The sequence below is a fragment of the Engystomops pustulosus genome, chromosome 1, assembly GCF_040894005.1.
Source record: "Engystomops pustulosus chromosome 1, aEngPut4.maternal, whole genome shotgun sequence".
NCBI lineage: Eukaryota > Metazoa > Chordata > Amphibia > Anura > Leptodactylidae > Engystomops > Engystomops pustulosus.
Genome location: NC_092411.1, coordinates 190173486 through 190187155, shown reverse-complemented (window position 1 = coordinate 190187155; position 13670 = coordinate 190173486). Strand labels below are relative to the sequence as shown.

The 13670-nt window shown below is 38.9% G+C and overlaps 1 protein-coding gene across 7 annotated transcripts in view; it reads left to right on the top strand.

Annotated features, from left to right (window-relative positions):
- The window catches only part of WDFY3 (WD repeat and FYVE domain containing 3), a 152676-nt gene that overhangs the window by 82747 nt on the left and 56259 nt on the right, over positions 1-13670 (top strand). For all 7 annotated transcript variants that reach the window (XM_072116004.1, XM_072116022.1, XM_072116048.1 and 4 more), the window contains 9 exons: positions 1551-1728; positions 2095-2309; positions 2638-2750; positions 5788-6019; positions 6452-6552; positions 7724-7942; positions 9148-9329; positions 11350-11581; positions 11696-11856. In XM_072116004.1, coding sequence (XP_071972105.1) covers positions 1551-1728; positions 2095-2309; positions 2638-2750; positions 5788-6019; positions 6452-6552; positions 7724-7942; positions 9148-9329; positions 11350-11581; positions 11696-11856 — 1633 coding nt within the window. The remainder of the gene's footprint in view (positions 1-1550; positions 1729-2094; positions 2310-2637; positions 2751-5787; positions 6020-6451; positions 6553-7723; positions 7943-9147; positions 9330-11349; positions 11582-11695; positions 11857-13670) is intronic.

The window sequence follows — 13670 nt, the reverse complement described above, 5'->3', positions numbered from 1 at the left end:
ATAATGGTGCTCCAGAAATAGACGGGCATAGTACAGTTAACATAGTAACTGACCTGGCGTTTATGGCGTTGTGTTTTTGTACGCTTTGTTGGATGGTGGATACGATTGACGTCAGATGGGGTGGGAGCGATTGCTGGCACAACCCTTTATTCCTCCCCACTGCACATCTACTTTACATTTTAACCATACTTTGTTTTGATCTCTGTCTTTGAATGTTTCGACATGATCTTAATTATTCTACTCTAAATTCTTCTTCCTGAAAAACTGAAATTCTCTGCCATTAATGTGCTTTGTTTCTTCTGTTCTGTTTTACAACGCCTCATTAAAAATCTCCCAAATGCCTAGAGAAAATAGAAAACACAGATTTGGAGACAGTGGTGAATAATGCAGCAGATTTTCATTCAATTAAATATTTAAGCTGCTTTTATTTTTAGAAAGAGCGTATTTTCCTTGGGATTGCAGACTCTCAGATGTAAGGATTTATATTATTAATGTGGCCGGATGAAGCTTTTTAGTCTGTTATTAATGTTTCTTTATGACCATAGTAGTGTTACCATATAGAGTTAACGCGCGACAGATTTTGCTTAAAGAAGACTCTGTTATTTTATTTTTACAGTTTATTTATTACAGTTAATATTGAGAAGTGCAGATTCCGGCCACACTGTTGCAATAAGAATATGGCTATTACACCTCCTCTTTATGGAGAGTATAAAGAGAAGAGTGATTACCCTGTCCACTAAGCAACTAGAGAATATACTGTTTCCAGCTGCCCATGTGATGCTGTACTGAGGCACCATGGGGTTCATAACAGAGCACAAACAAAGAAAAAGGTTTTCTTCCAAGCTTTCAGGCTAGATTTTAATAAAAGCTTACAAAACATGTTAAAACATTTTTGAAATATATTTTATTAAAACATATCTTGTTCACGTATTAAAAAAATGTGCAGCAAACCCAAAACTTTAAATATATTGTAAAAGTGCAGGTATAGAAGTGTTTTACCTAGAGTTCTTTCAGATTACGGTAAATATTGTAATTTTTTTTTAATTTTATATTTTAAATATTGTAATTTTTTAATACTGGCATGTACATACATGCCAGTATTTCTGCCTTCATTGTATGTATTTTGCGTTTTTGTAAGCTGTACAAGAAAGATTCTGCACAGAAAAACTGGCATATTACAGCTGCTGATCCTATCAGACACTGATATGAATATACCCTAATGATACCACAACTTTTATTATGTCCAAACTTTCTAAAATCCAACGCAAGACTTGGTTTACTTAAAAAAAGCATAATTATGAAAAATACAACTATCCCTTCTCGTCTGTAGTAGCCGGTTACCATATGGCACCTATTGAGACTGTTGATTGTTACAGTGGTTTACGGACTCCATCTTTGGGAAATGATCATGTCTTCTCTCATTTGTTTTATAAACATATCAATGCTCTATGCTGCCCAGTTTCTTTACTATCCTTTTTCGAAAATTGTATTTATTCGATTTATGATCTTATGTTATTTTTGTTTATTGATTTTACTTCAATTTTTTGCAGACATGTCTACCATACAGTGTCCACATCTTCCCTGATTCCTCCAAAAAACATCAGTGATCTCAAAGCTCATGGAGGAATTACGTCCTTTTCAACCTCAGATGCAGTCATCATCCACCCGGGTGCTATGCTCTCTATGCTTGATCTATTGGCATCGGTGGATTCAGATTCCCAACCTGAAGTATGCATCCTTTTTTTTTTTTTTTTCTTTTTAATTAATATGGAGATCCCTCATTCAGCTATTACTAGTTAAAAAAAATCATTTTAGGCACTCCTCCATGTAAAGAAATTCAGGCTTTATTATAAAAAAAATGCTCAAAAACCTATGTTGTCTATGGGCACATATACCAACGTATGATAAAATACAAAATATTTAGTCACAGTTCACACCATTATAGGAGAGTGCAATGGATACTAAGATTAGAAGGTGAATGGAGCGTTTTCCATTCCCCATAAACTTCATTATTAAGATTTGGGTTCTGCTTTAATAATACATTTCTTACAAAATCTTTATTGTTTAATTTCTTTGCTTTAACTCTTTCTGCAGCATGCCTTGGATCTTCAGTCGGCTGTTGCAAATATCTTACAGTCTTTGGTACACACAGAGAGGAATCAGCAGGTTATGTGCGAGGCAGGGCTGCATGCCCGGTTACTGCACCGATGTAGCGCTGCCCTGGCCGATGAGGACCATGCATTGCACCCTCCACTTCAGAGGATGTTTGAAAGATTAGCTTCTCAGGCACTGGAGCCCATGGTTCTCAGGTACTTTAACTAAATATGTTAATAGTTCACTTAACACAACTCATTATGGATTTGGTTTTATTTTAAGTGGGACCCCATTTTTATGAGCCAGGCCATTTAAAGTGCACATATCCCTCGATTTTACATGCAGGAGGGGAAATGAATGGCCACCTGAGTCTTATCCCCAAAGGAAAGAGCCAAGATTCTATAACATAAAAAGTAGCGCCACCTGTACAATCTTCGGTGCACCCAATCCACGTTTACAAGTGGAATGTGGCCACTGTAGCCAGTCAGGTGTCACTCACCGTACCGCTAACCTCCTATCTTTCACTTTTTTTTCTGTTTTTAGAGAATTCCTTCGTCTTGGTAATCCATTGAATTGTGCAGCCTGGGATAAAAGGCTATTAAAACAATATCGCACCCACAAACCTAGTTCTCTCAGCTATGAGCCTGAAATGAGAAGTAAGTTTGGGTTTGTTTGTAATCAGTGATGTCACTATTCTTTCTTCAAGCCTGAACATGTCCAGTTACAATGTGGGGAGAAATACCAATCAGATTGCACCTCTTGTGTACCAAAAATGTTTCATGTTCTGCACCACATGCAGTGTTTTTGTTGGGGCAGGGGAGGTTGAAATATAAAAAAAAAAATCTATTCTGTAGTTGATTTTTAACTTTTTTTTTTTTTTGTTTTGAAAAAATATAGCATAGATAACATGTTACCTTTTATATAGCTTTTTTTTACATTTGAGTTATTTTACAGAATAAAAGCTAATTTGGGAAGAAAAATAATTTGGTTTTGCATCGCTGTTTTCTAAGAGGCATAAAAAATTTTTTGTTTACTTAGGGTTTGTTTTTTGCTGGGCGAGTTGTAGTTTTTATTGGTATTATATATTGGGTAAATTATAATTTTGGTCACTTTTTATGCTGTTCTCTGTGAGGTTGGATATGAAAATACCATATGTGATTTTAAATGATTTTCACTTTTTTCAAATTGATATGTAATTTTTATATTGCATGGACTAAAAGGGTCTTATTTGTACATTTAGTTTTATGCCGTGTTTTTTTTTTTTGTCCCAGTGTGGGACTTGATTGATCATCTGATTGAGATCAGTTCATCAGATTAATATACTGCTAATCTGATGTATTGCAGTATATTACAATATTACCGGAAAACTGTTTGATCATGCAGAAGGTGACATACAGTTACGCCAAGGTGTGGGGAAGGGGTTAAACATTTGTATGGGGCTGCATCCTAACTCAGTCTACAAATAAAATCGCTGACAAATTCCTCTTTACAGACAACCGGTCAAGAAAAATTTACCTTATAAATCACTAGCGGTATGTTGTTATGGCATCCTTCAGAAAATGAATTCTGTAGTTACATTTAAATTGGTTGTATAAAGTCATAGAGAGTTTAGCACTGCAGGCAAGCTCTCTCACCCGAGAATTCCCATTCTGCTGTGATTGACGTCATGCACCAGCCTTCAGGAGCTCTGGTTACCTATATCCCTGGATGGAGGACCATCGGTAACTGTGACAATGCCATCCTGATGCGGGAGAGCTTGACTTTAGCGCTGAACTCTAAGCCCCCATTAATTCATACAACCAGTTTAGATAACACTTCAAAGTTGATTTTGTGGATGATGTCACTATGCTGGGACGTGAAAGAGACATCTGGAAGGTGTTAGGATGCTTGATAACATACTGACATACTGGTAGTGGTTTATTAGGTCTATCAATTTCTTCTCATAGGTGCCCTTTAAGCATCATGTAGCTGGTAATTTCGGTTTGGATACACACAACACTTTTTTAACTCCTTTTTCTATTTTCTACAATAGTCTGTTGATCTAATTTTGTAGATATTTTAATCATGTCTCCTTGTTTTACTTTCCTCCTCCGCTTCAACTTACAAGCGTATTTGCTTTTCAGCTTCTAAGTCTGAAGAACTGATGGGTCAGCCCGTATGTTCCAAAATGATAGTTTCATCTGAGATGAGATAGAAATGCAGTCTGTTTGGTTAGATCTGGATATTTAGTCTTCCCACACACTCTTTCCTATTGCACAGCAGACATATTAATGTTGTCATCATCACAGTATGCATCCTAACACTTTTCTCAGGATGACGAACATATGACATTACTGCACATAAATTACAGTACTTGAGGCTTTTGTCTCATATTTGCCATTTTACACTTTACAAATCGTGCTCCCAATTAATTTTATATTGTTAATTTGCTTTGTGTAATGGAAAAAGCTTCAATCTTTTAAGATGTCATGCACACATTTTTTTTTTTAGATGCAAAAATGGCCACACAGATTTTTTTATTTTTTGTTCTAAAATACAGCTCCATGGAATTTGATGGGAAATACAGCCATCTATATGATAGATGTATTTCTGACTGTACCTTGAAGTGGCCATGAGACTGCAACGCAAAAAGTAGAACTCCAGGTCATATGGGTGTCAGTCTACCATATGTTTTGTAGATACGGCTCGGTTATGGTGGCATACAGGTAGCTCACAGGTCTAAAAACTACAGCAAAAAAGGAGAGCCATAAGGATCTGTTCATGGCTTTTGGTGCTTGCATTTGTCGCACTGACCGTCTGAATCCTTTGACTAAGACCTGCAGTCATCCATGACATAGACATTTTTTCTTATCTACTATGTACAGCCAATTAACCATTCGGTACCATTTCTTTGAATTGCAGAGTGTCTGTTGAAATACTTTTATAAGAATGCTACATGCCCCCGCAGATCTCATCCCCCGCCCACCTCCTGCCATGTGCTTCATGAGCCGGCTGATGTCATCGGGAGGGCCTGAGGTCACAACGATCAATTTAGAAGAGCAGCGGGGTTGTCTAGCCGGAACACGGAAGGTCTCCGCTAAGGCCTCCCGGAGCCCTTACATAAGGATTAAAGAGCAATCACCCAGCATTTATCTTTAATAATAGTATACCAGCCTTCAGATTGTTAACGTTTACAAAGCACTGGTTGAGCTGTACAGAGGTTAAATGTTGTGGTAGCACCAACCTTAGGGTACATTCACACCGCCGTGCGCTGGAGAGGAGGAGGTGACGCTGGGAAAGATAGAGCATGCTCTAAGTGCCAGAACTCTGATTGGTTGGTAGGGGATCAAATATTTTTTTCTCACTGCAAAGTGCAAATACATTTATATAATCTATACAATGTGATTTTCTGGATTTCTTTGTTTTTCGCTGGTCTTTATTGTAGCATAAAAAAACTTAAAAATGCCTCCATGATATGATGTAGCCAAACGGGTTGAACTCATTTACTTTTTTTAATGGTTTAAGAAATATATTTATAACCTGGCTCCTTACAAAGCTTTGGTATTTCCAATCTCATGGCCTCTGCACATATACATAAAGTGTTCATATGATACCTGGCTGAGTTAGTGACACTTCATGCCAATTTTCTGAATAGAAATATGTTTTCCTGAATCGGTTTGAGCTCTGACAGGCCCACTTCCATGTTACACACAGGTAGCATGATCATGTCCACAGAAGGCTTGGGCTCTGACAGCGTGTTCTGCGTGGGAGAAGACAAGCATTACCGGATAAGTCGCAGCTTGGTAAAATCAGCAGAAGGATGCACCGTGCCCCTGACCAGGGTAAAGTGCCTGGTTTCTATGACTACACCACATGATATTCGGCTTCATGGATCATCAGTCACTCCTGCCTTTGTGGAATTTGACACTTCTCTGGAAGGCTTTGGGTAATGCAGTTTTTTAATCTTTGAATTTATCATTATAAAAATAGAATACATGAATACATTAGTGTGCTTTGCTATATTTTTTATTTTATTTATGAATTAAGAATAATTTCTGTGTATGAGCAAAACAAAAACCCACACACCTACAAAATCATGTGAATGTTATAGATACCTTTATACAGAATTTAGATTTTGGTAATTTAGAGTCTGTGTAAGCCCTTTACACAGCTGTGTGTCCAGTGGCTTCTGGCATAGATCTGATAACATGCCGTCTTTTGGTCCTTCTTTTAGTATTGGGGATGGCAGCTTTGAGAGAAAGTAGGTTCTATTGTGTGGGGGAAAGGGTTCTGTTTTCAGTTCTGTTTTTATAGTAGCTAATATGTCTTATTATTCTAACCTCTATGGTTTTATAGAGCTGTATTTTCTCTTCAATAGGTGCCTTTTTTTGCCAAGTTTGGCTCCTCACAATGCACCAAACAGTAATGCGGTTACCACAGGCTTAATGGATGGCACAGTGCTTAGTGGCATAGGAACAGGTAATGAATTTGACTTGGCATTACTAATTATGTCTAAACACAGTCGATGGGTAGTTTTAGAGCAGGGGTAGGGAACCTATAGCTCGGAAGCCAGATGTGACTCTTTTGATGGCTGCACCTAGCTCACTGACAAATCTTTAATAGATAGCAATAAGGCTGTGTGAATCTAAGACACACACTGATCACTGTTCACTGGAGAATGGTAGTGATGTTACCACTACCTGTAACCTTTGTGCGAAGCCGTCACTGCTGTGATTGCCTAAGTGACAGCACCTGGGTCATAGGGAAGTGTAGACACTGGCATCTGGCCTCCACTTTGCTATATGACTCAGGCATCGTCCCCAAAGCAACAATGTCCTTGGCTCTGCTTTGGTCATACAGAAGAGCGCTGGAGCAACAAGAAGTCGATTAAAGGGAGTGCAGGTACTAATGTTTTAGTTTTTTTTCTGTGACTACTTACCTAGGGCATGTGCCTGGACTAACGGTCTACTGGGGGTATGTATCGGGGCTACCTATCCACCGGGGGGCATGTGCATATTGTATGGCTCTCACGGAATTACATTTAAAAATATCTCATGCTCATGGCTCTCTGTCAAAAAGGTTCCTGACCCCTGTTTTAGACAATCATGGTCAGTCCATGAATCATGGACCAACCATAGTGCAGAGGTCCCTGCTTAAAGACAGCACCGAACTGTAATCTTGACTACAGTCCTCTCCTCAGACTGTGAAACGGGACCCTGCAAAGTCCATGGTGTACTGATTGACCACAGTATTCTGATACTACTCTAAGGCTAAACACACATGGCTGTGCTCTATCTTTGACTCACAGACCTCAAACTGCCTCAATTTCATGGACCATGTACAGTGCCTATGACAAGACTCCAAGCATCATAGTTATATATTTTATAATGCAAGGATTTCCTTCTTCCCCGCAGAACTGTTCACTGTAGAAATGCTTTTTAACTTGTTCTGGTCCTAGTAAATCAGTGAGTCTAGTGTAGTGGATACAAGTCTCCGGCAAGACACCTCTGCCCTACTGTATTCATAAAACTTCAAAGTTTTCTCCAAGATGTAAAGTACATAAGTGCAATCAGTAATGGTTAACTAGCATCCTGTATATGAGGTTTTTGGGTTTTTTTTCAAATAATGATATATTTTTTTTTTTATCTAGGGGAACATCTTTTCCCACCACCATCAGGATTAACCTATTCCACCTGGTTCTGCATTGAGCATTTCAGTTCTGCACCAAATAATCACCCTGTGCGATTGCTAACCATTGTCCGTCGGGCAAATTCCTCTGAGCAGCACTATGTCTGTCTTGCCATTGTACTTTCTGCAAAAGACAAGTCCCTGATCGTATCGACAAAGGAAGAACTACTTCAGAACTATGGTAAGTATCAGCCCAGGCCCAATCATTGAATAAAAGAGTAATAATAATAAGGCTCTATGAACACCTCCAATTTGGCCATTTTACTGTGTAGATCTATCATATAGTAAATCCCAATGATGCCCTACAAACTTATCTGACTGCTAAGCAATTTCCAAGACGATTGAAGGTTTCAGAAGGCAGAAAAGTCTAATCATTTTTCATAGTCCAGACTTGAAGAGAACTGTCCACACAAGCTATACACACACTTGGTGCTCAAATTCTAAAATCTTTTAATGGATTTTGTTGTAACTTTTCTTTGAAAGATCCATTATCTAATTTGTCCTATAATAGTATGAATCCCTGGTTGTGTGCTAGCCTTACCTTATTTTTAATGTTTTAAAGGAGATATCAGTAAAATAAAAATCTATGTTAAAGTTTAACATTGGGTCCTAACATAAAAAAGTGTTACCCACTGATCATCTGCCTCTTTAGTCCCAGTTGACATGCTCTGCTGACATGCTGGTCTTTAAAGGGGTATTTCCATGAAGACAAGATTCTTAATTATACTCAGGATAACAAAATAAGACCATATTCTACATATATTATTCCAACCTGTCTTTTAGTTGTCCCTGCATACGACCATAAATCTTTTGACTATGGTTGCATTCTTCTCATGAATAGCTTCTCTTGTCTGCATAGTACAGTGCTTTCAAGCAGCAGTGTGCAGAAAATTGCTCTACAAGCTACAGACCGATAAGGTCTTTGTCCGGGAGGGAGGCATGTAGTAGTGCTGACTGTGTGTTATAGGTTAGTGTTGTGTTTTATATCCATCTCCTGAATCTCATCATCTCTGATCAGTCTCATCTCTCTTTTTCTATTGTCAGATGCTAGTAGAATGTTCAGACGCTAACTGAGATTGTTGGTAAACCTTGAACCATGATAATCTGAGCACATAGTCAGCACACTGCATGTCATAGCACTAGAGGAATCATGAAGTGTCTGCTTAGAGAGTTCCCGCCCACACTCTGAAATCTTACGCTGACTATCGCAGAATTTTTGTAGGAGCCTGCATAAAAAATATATATATTTATATAATGGATATATCCACATTTAAAAAGAATAAACTTCTGTACTTTACTACCCGATGTATCTTTTTAATTTTTATATTTTAGAATTGACAAACCATTTTACTTTTGATTGTGAATATCTAAATATTTATTTTGCAGTGGATGACTTTAGTGAAGAGTCTTCCTTCTATGAAATCCTACCTTGCTGTGCCCGATTTCGATGCAGCGAACTGATTATGGAAGGTCAATGGCACCATCTGGTCCTAGTGATGAGTAAAGGCATGTTAAAAAATAGCACTGCCACTCTTTATCTTGATGGACAGCTGGTCAACACTGTAAAGGTAGGTTTCCTCTTCTGATTTGTCATTTTCATAATGTATACTACTTCAAGTTGGGAGAAGTTCAATTTCCAACACAATGTCTTTGTTTGCCTTTTAAATGGATTCTTGAGCATTCTGAACTATAGACAGTATTTGGTAGCATCCCAGGGGAGCTGTGTAACTATATGGTTCTGTATTGTTAAGTAGCAGCAGGACTGAGAAAAATGCATTTATGTTCCTGGAATGTAACTGACTTGGAGCACTTGGGTGCATATCTGTGTGAGATCTCTTCACTGAGGTGTTGCACAGTCCCTTCCATCTGCTCTGGGTAAGAGCAGCAGCAGAGGGGAGGGACCGAGAAACAGTTTTAATGCAAGGGCATTCCAACAGTGCTGTAAGTCCTGTTAAAATCCTGTAATATAAAGGCATTTTTCATGGTGAAAACAAAAGTATGATTTCACAGTGTTATGACTGCTACCTGACGCTGTCTGTAGTTTTGTAGCATCAGAACTGGTAATAGGCTCCCTACAACAATATTCTGAGTAACTACAAAGACAACAACATCAATTTCTTCTTTAAGTGGTATTTTTAAGGGTTTTCTTGAAAATACCTGGTATTTATTGAAATATTATCACATGAATTGTTTTCTGGAAAGTCTTCTTATAAACATACAATTGTAAAAAGTATGAATGTACAAAACTATGAATTAACACATGTGGAATAATATACTTAACCAAAAAGTGTGAAACTGAAAATATGTCTTATATTCTAGGTTCTTCAAAGTAGCCACCCTTTGCTTTGATTACTGCTTTGCATGCTCTTGGCATTCTCTTGATGAGGTTCAAGAGGTAGTCACCAGAAAAGGTTTTCACATAACAGGTGTGCCCTGTCAGGTTTAATAAGTGGGATTTCTTGCCTTGTAAATGGGATTGGGACCATCAGTTGTGTGCAGAAGTCAGGTGGATACACAGCAGAAAAATTGGGAAAACTTTGAAAGTGTCCCCAAGTGCAGCTGCAAAAACCACCAAGCGCTACAAAGAAACTGGCTCACATGAGGACCACCCCAGGAAAGGAAGACCAAGACCTCTGCCTCACCTCTGCTGCGGAGGATAAGTCACCAGCCTCAGAAATCTCAAGCTCAGATTAGAGACCAGATCACTGCCACACAGAGTTCAATCAGCAGACACATCTCTACAACAACTGGTAAGAGGAGACTGTGTGCAGCAGCCTCCATGATGAAATAGCTGCTAGGAAACCACTGCTAAGGACAGGTAACAAGACATTAGACCAGTGGAAATATGTGTTTTGGTCTGATGAGTTCAAATTTGAGATGTTTGGTTAGAACCCCCGTGTCTATGTGAGATACAGAAAAGGTGAACAAATGGACTCTACATGTCTGGTTCCCATCGTGAAGCTTGGAGGAGGAGTGTGATGGTGTGGGGGGCTTTGCTGGTGACACTGAACCAGCATGGTTACCAGAGCATCTTGCGGTGGCATGCTATTCCTTCCGGTTTGCGTTTAGTTGGGATATTTGACCAAGAAGGAGAGTGATGGGGTGCTACACAAGATGACCTTGCCTCCACAGTCACCAGACCTGAGATGGTTCGTGGTGGTTCGCAGAGTAAAGGCAAAAGGGCCAACAAGTGCTAAGCATCTCTGGGAAGTCCTTCAAGACTGTTGGAAGACCATTTCAGGTGACTACCTCTTGAAATTCATCAAGAGCATGCAAAGCAGTAATCAAAGCAAAAAGTGGCTACTTTGAAGAACCTAGAACATAAGACATACTTTTAGTTGTTTCACACTTTTTTTTGTTAAGTATATAATTCCACATGTGTTAATTAGTTTTGATGCCCTCAGTGTGAATCTACAATTTTTATAGTCATGAATATACAGAAAACTCTTTGAATGAGAAGGTCTCCACTGTATGTGTGTATATATATATAATATATAATCCTGCTGTACAAGCTTTGAAAGAAATTGACTTTCGTTTAAAAAAAAAAATGTATATAAACTGCAAACTGTTTTTATTACTATTTTACAGCTCCATTATGTACACAGTACTCCTGGTGGTTCTGGTTCAGCTAATCCACCAGTGGTAAGCACCGTCTATGCTTATGTAGGCACTCCTCCAGCTCAGCGACAGCTCTCTTCCCTTGTTTGGCGTCTCGGACCAACTCACTTTTTAGAAGAAGTATTGACTGCAGCAAGTGTTGGCGTCATATTTGAACTGGGACCAAATTATGTTGGCAGCTTTCAAGCAGTTGGTTCTCCTTGTGAGTTCTTTTTTGTGTTTGCAGCAGCATGATGTAGAATAACAGATTACATAGAGCACATTGGGACTACAGCATTTTTAAACATACATGGTCTTGCTTTATGTTGTATTACAGGCAAGGATTCAAAATCTGAATCGGGTACTCCATCACTGGTATCTCTGGTACCAGAAGAAAAGGTATCCTTTGGCTTATATGCACTTTCAGTGTCTTCTTTAACTGTGGCAAGGATAAGAAAAGTTTACAATAAACTGGACAGCAAAGCAATTGCTAAGCAGGTAAGGGTTTTCATGTAATTGTGGTCTGACTAATATATAATATAAAAAAAAAAAATATATATATATATATATATATATATATATATATATATATATATATATATATATATATATGTATATGTATATGTGTGTTATTTGTTCTTTCTAAATATATTTCCAGACTCTTTCTAGAGAGGATGAAACCTCCCTCCTAATTTTGTCCCCACTGATGTCAGCGCTCATTGGTCTCTGCTGGCAGCATATGGGTGGCTTTGTGGGCCATGGGTTGTACAACCCTGGTTTAGTTAAACTTTAATGGAAATCTACCCTCAAACTCAAGTATGATAAACCAGGGGTTCTAAGGCTACATTTACACGAACGTATGCCGGGCGGGCATACCTGAGCTGCCCTGGAGTGGTGAAAGGGTGACCCCTCTCCGTTGAAAATAATGCAAACAGCTGTAAATATGGCCGAAGATAGAGCATGCTCTATCTTTTTGCGGCTCTTGAATGGTACAGTATGCTCACCGGACTGTTCCGTGCAGCCATTGCCGATTATGGGGGACATATGTATGGCCGCAAGCATGCCCCACACGTTCACGCAAATGTAACCTTACCCATAAATATAGGGACTGTGTCTGTGGTAATCTTATTATATTTTTTTATATATATGACCTCCTTCCTTGTAATTCAGTTTTTTATAATTATGCTAAGACTGAAGGACTCTGGGGGTATTGCCAGAGCCCCTTTGTGTTGTAGCTTCATAGGATGTTACAAAGTGCAGGAGCATTTACCCCCTCCCACTGTGTGATGTTACAGGCAGAGGAAGGGGGAAGTGCTGTGGTTGCAGAGGGGAGACAGTGTAACACTCCATAATGCCTCATTACCATAGTCTTAAAAGTAGATATTAAAATGATACAGCACATGGATGACAACTATAAGAGGATCACCACAGTCACAGTGCCTGGAGCTATGAGTAAGTGTCCATAGTTTATCATGCTTCATTTAGATGGTAGATTTCCTATAAAGGGTAATTAACCCCATAGCGCAATAAGACGTACCCTTACGTCTTACTGCGCATGGGGGAGTATGAAGAGGGCTCACAGGCTGAGCCCTCTTCATACTCACCGGGCATTTGCTTCATAATGAAGCAAACGGCCGTCGCTAACACCCGCGATCGGTGCTTGCACCGATCGCGGGTGTTAACCCTTTGATTGCCGCCGGCAAAGCTGCCGGCGGCATTAAAGAGCCGGCGGCGCGTGGGCGCCGCCATCTTGGCTCCGATCGTCACTCCCCGTGACGTCACCGGAGAGCGGCGATCCGTTGCCATGACAGCCTGGGATCACACAAAGATCCCAGGCTGTCATGATTGAGGCTATCTATTATAATGTGCGATCTGCACATTATAATAGATGGTATGCAAAATCCCCATATACTGCCATACTGTAGTATGGCAGTATATGATAGGATCAATCAGACAACCTAGGGTTAAAGTACCCTAGGGAGTCTGTAAAATAGTAAAAAAAATAAATAAAAAAAAGTAAAAAAAAAAAAATTATATTAAAAAAACATAAAAATTCAAATCACCCCCCTTTCCCTAGAACTGATATAAATATAAATAAACAGTAAAAATCATAAACACAATAGGTATCACCGTGTCCGAAAATGCCCGATCTATCAAAATATAATAACCGTTTTTCACTGCATTAAACCCCGTAGCGGAAAATAGCGCCCGAAGTCGCAAATGGCATTTTTTTTGCCATTTTGAAAAATAGAAAAAATTCTATAAAAAGTGATCAAAATGTCGAACAGTCCTAAAAATAGAAGCATTTAAAA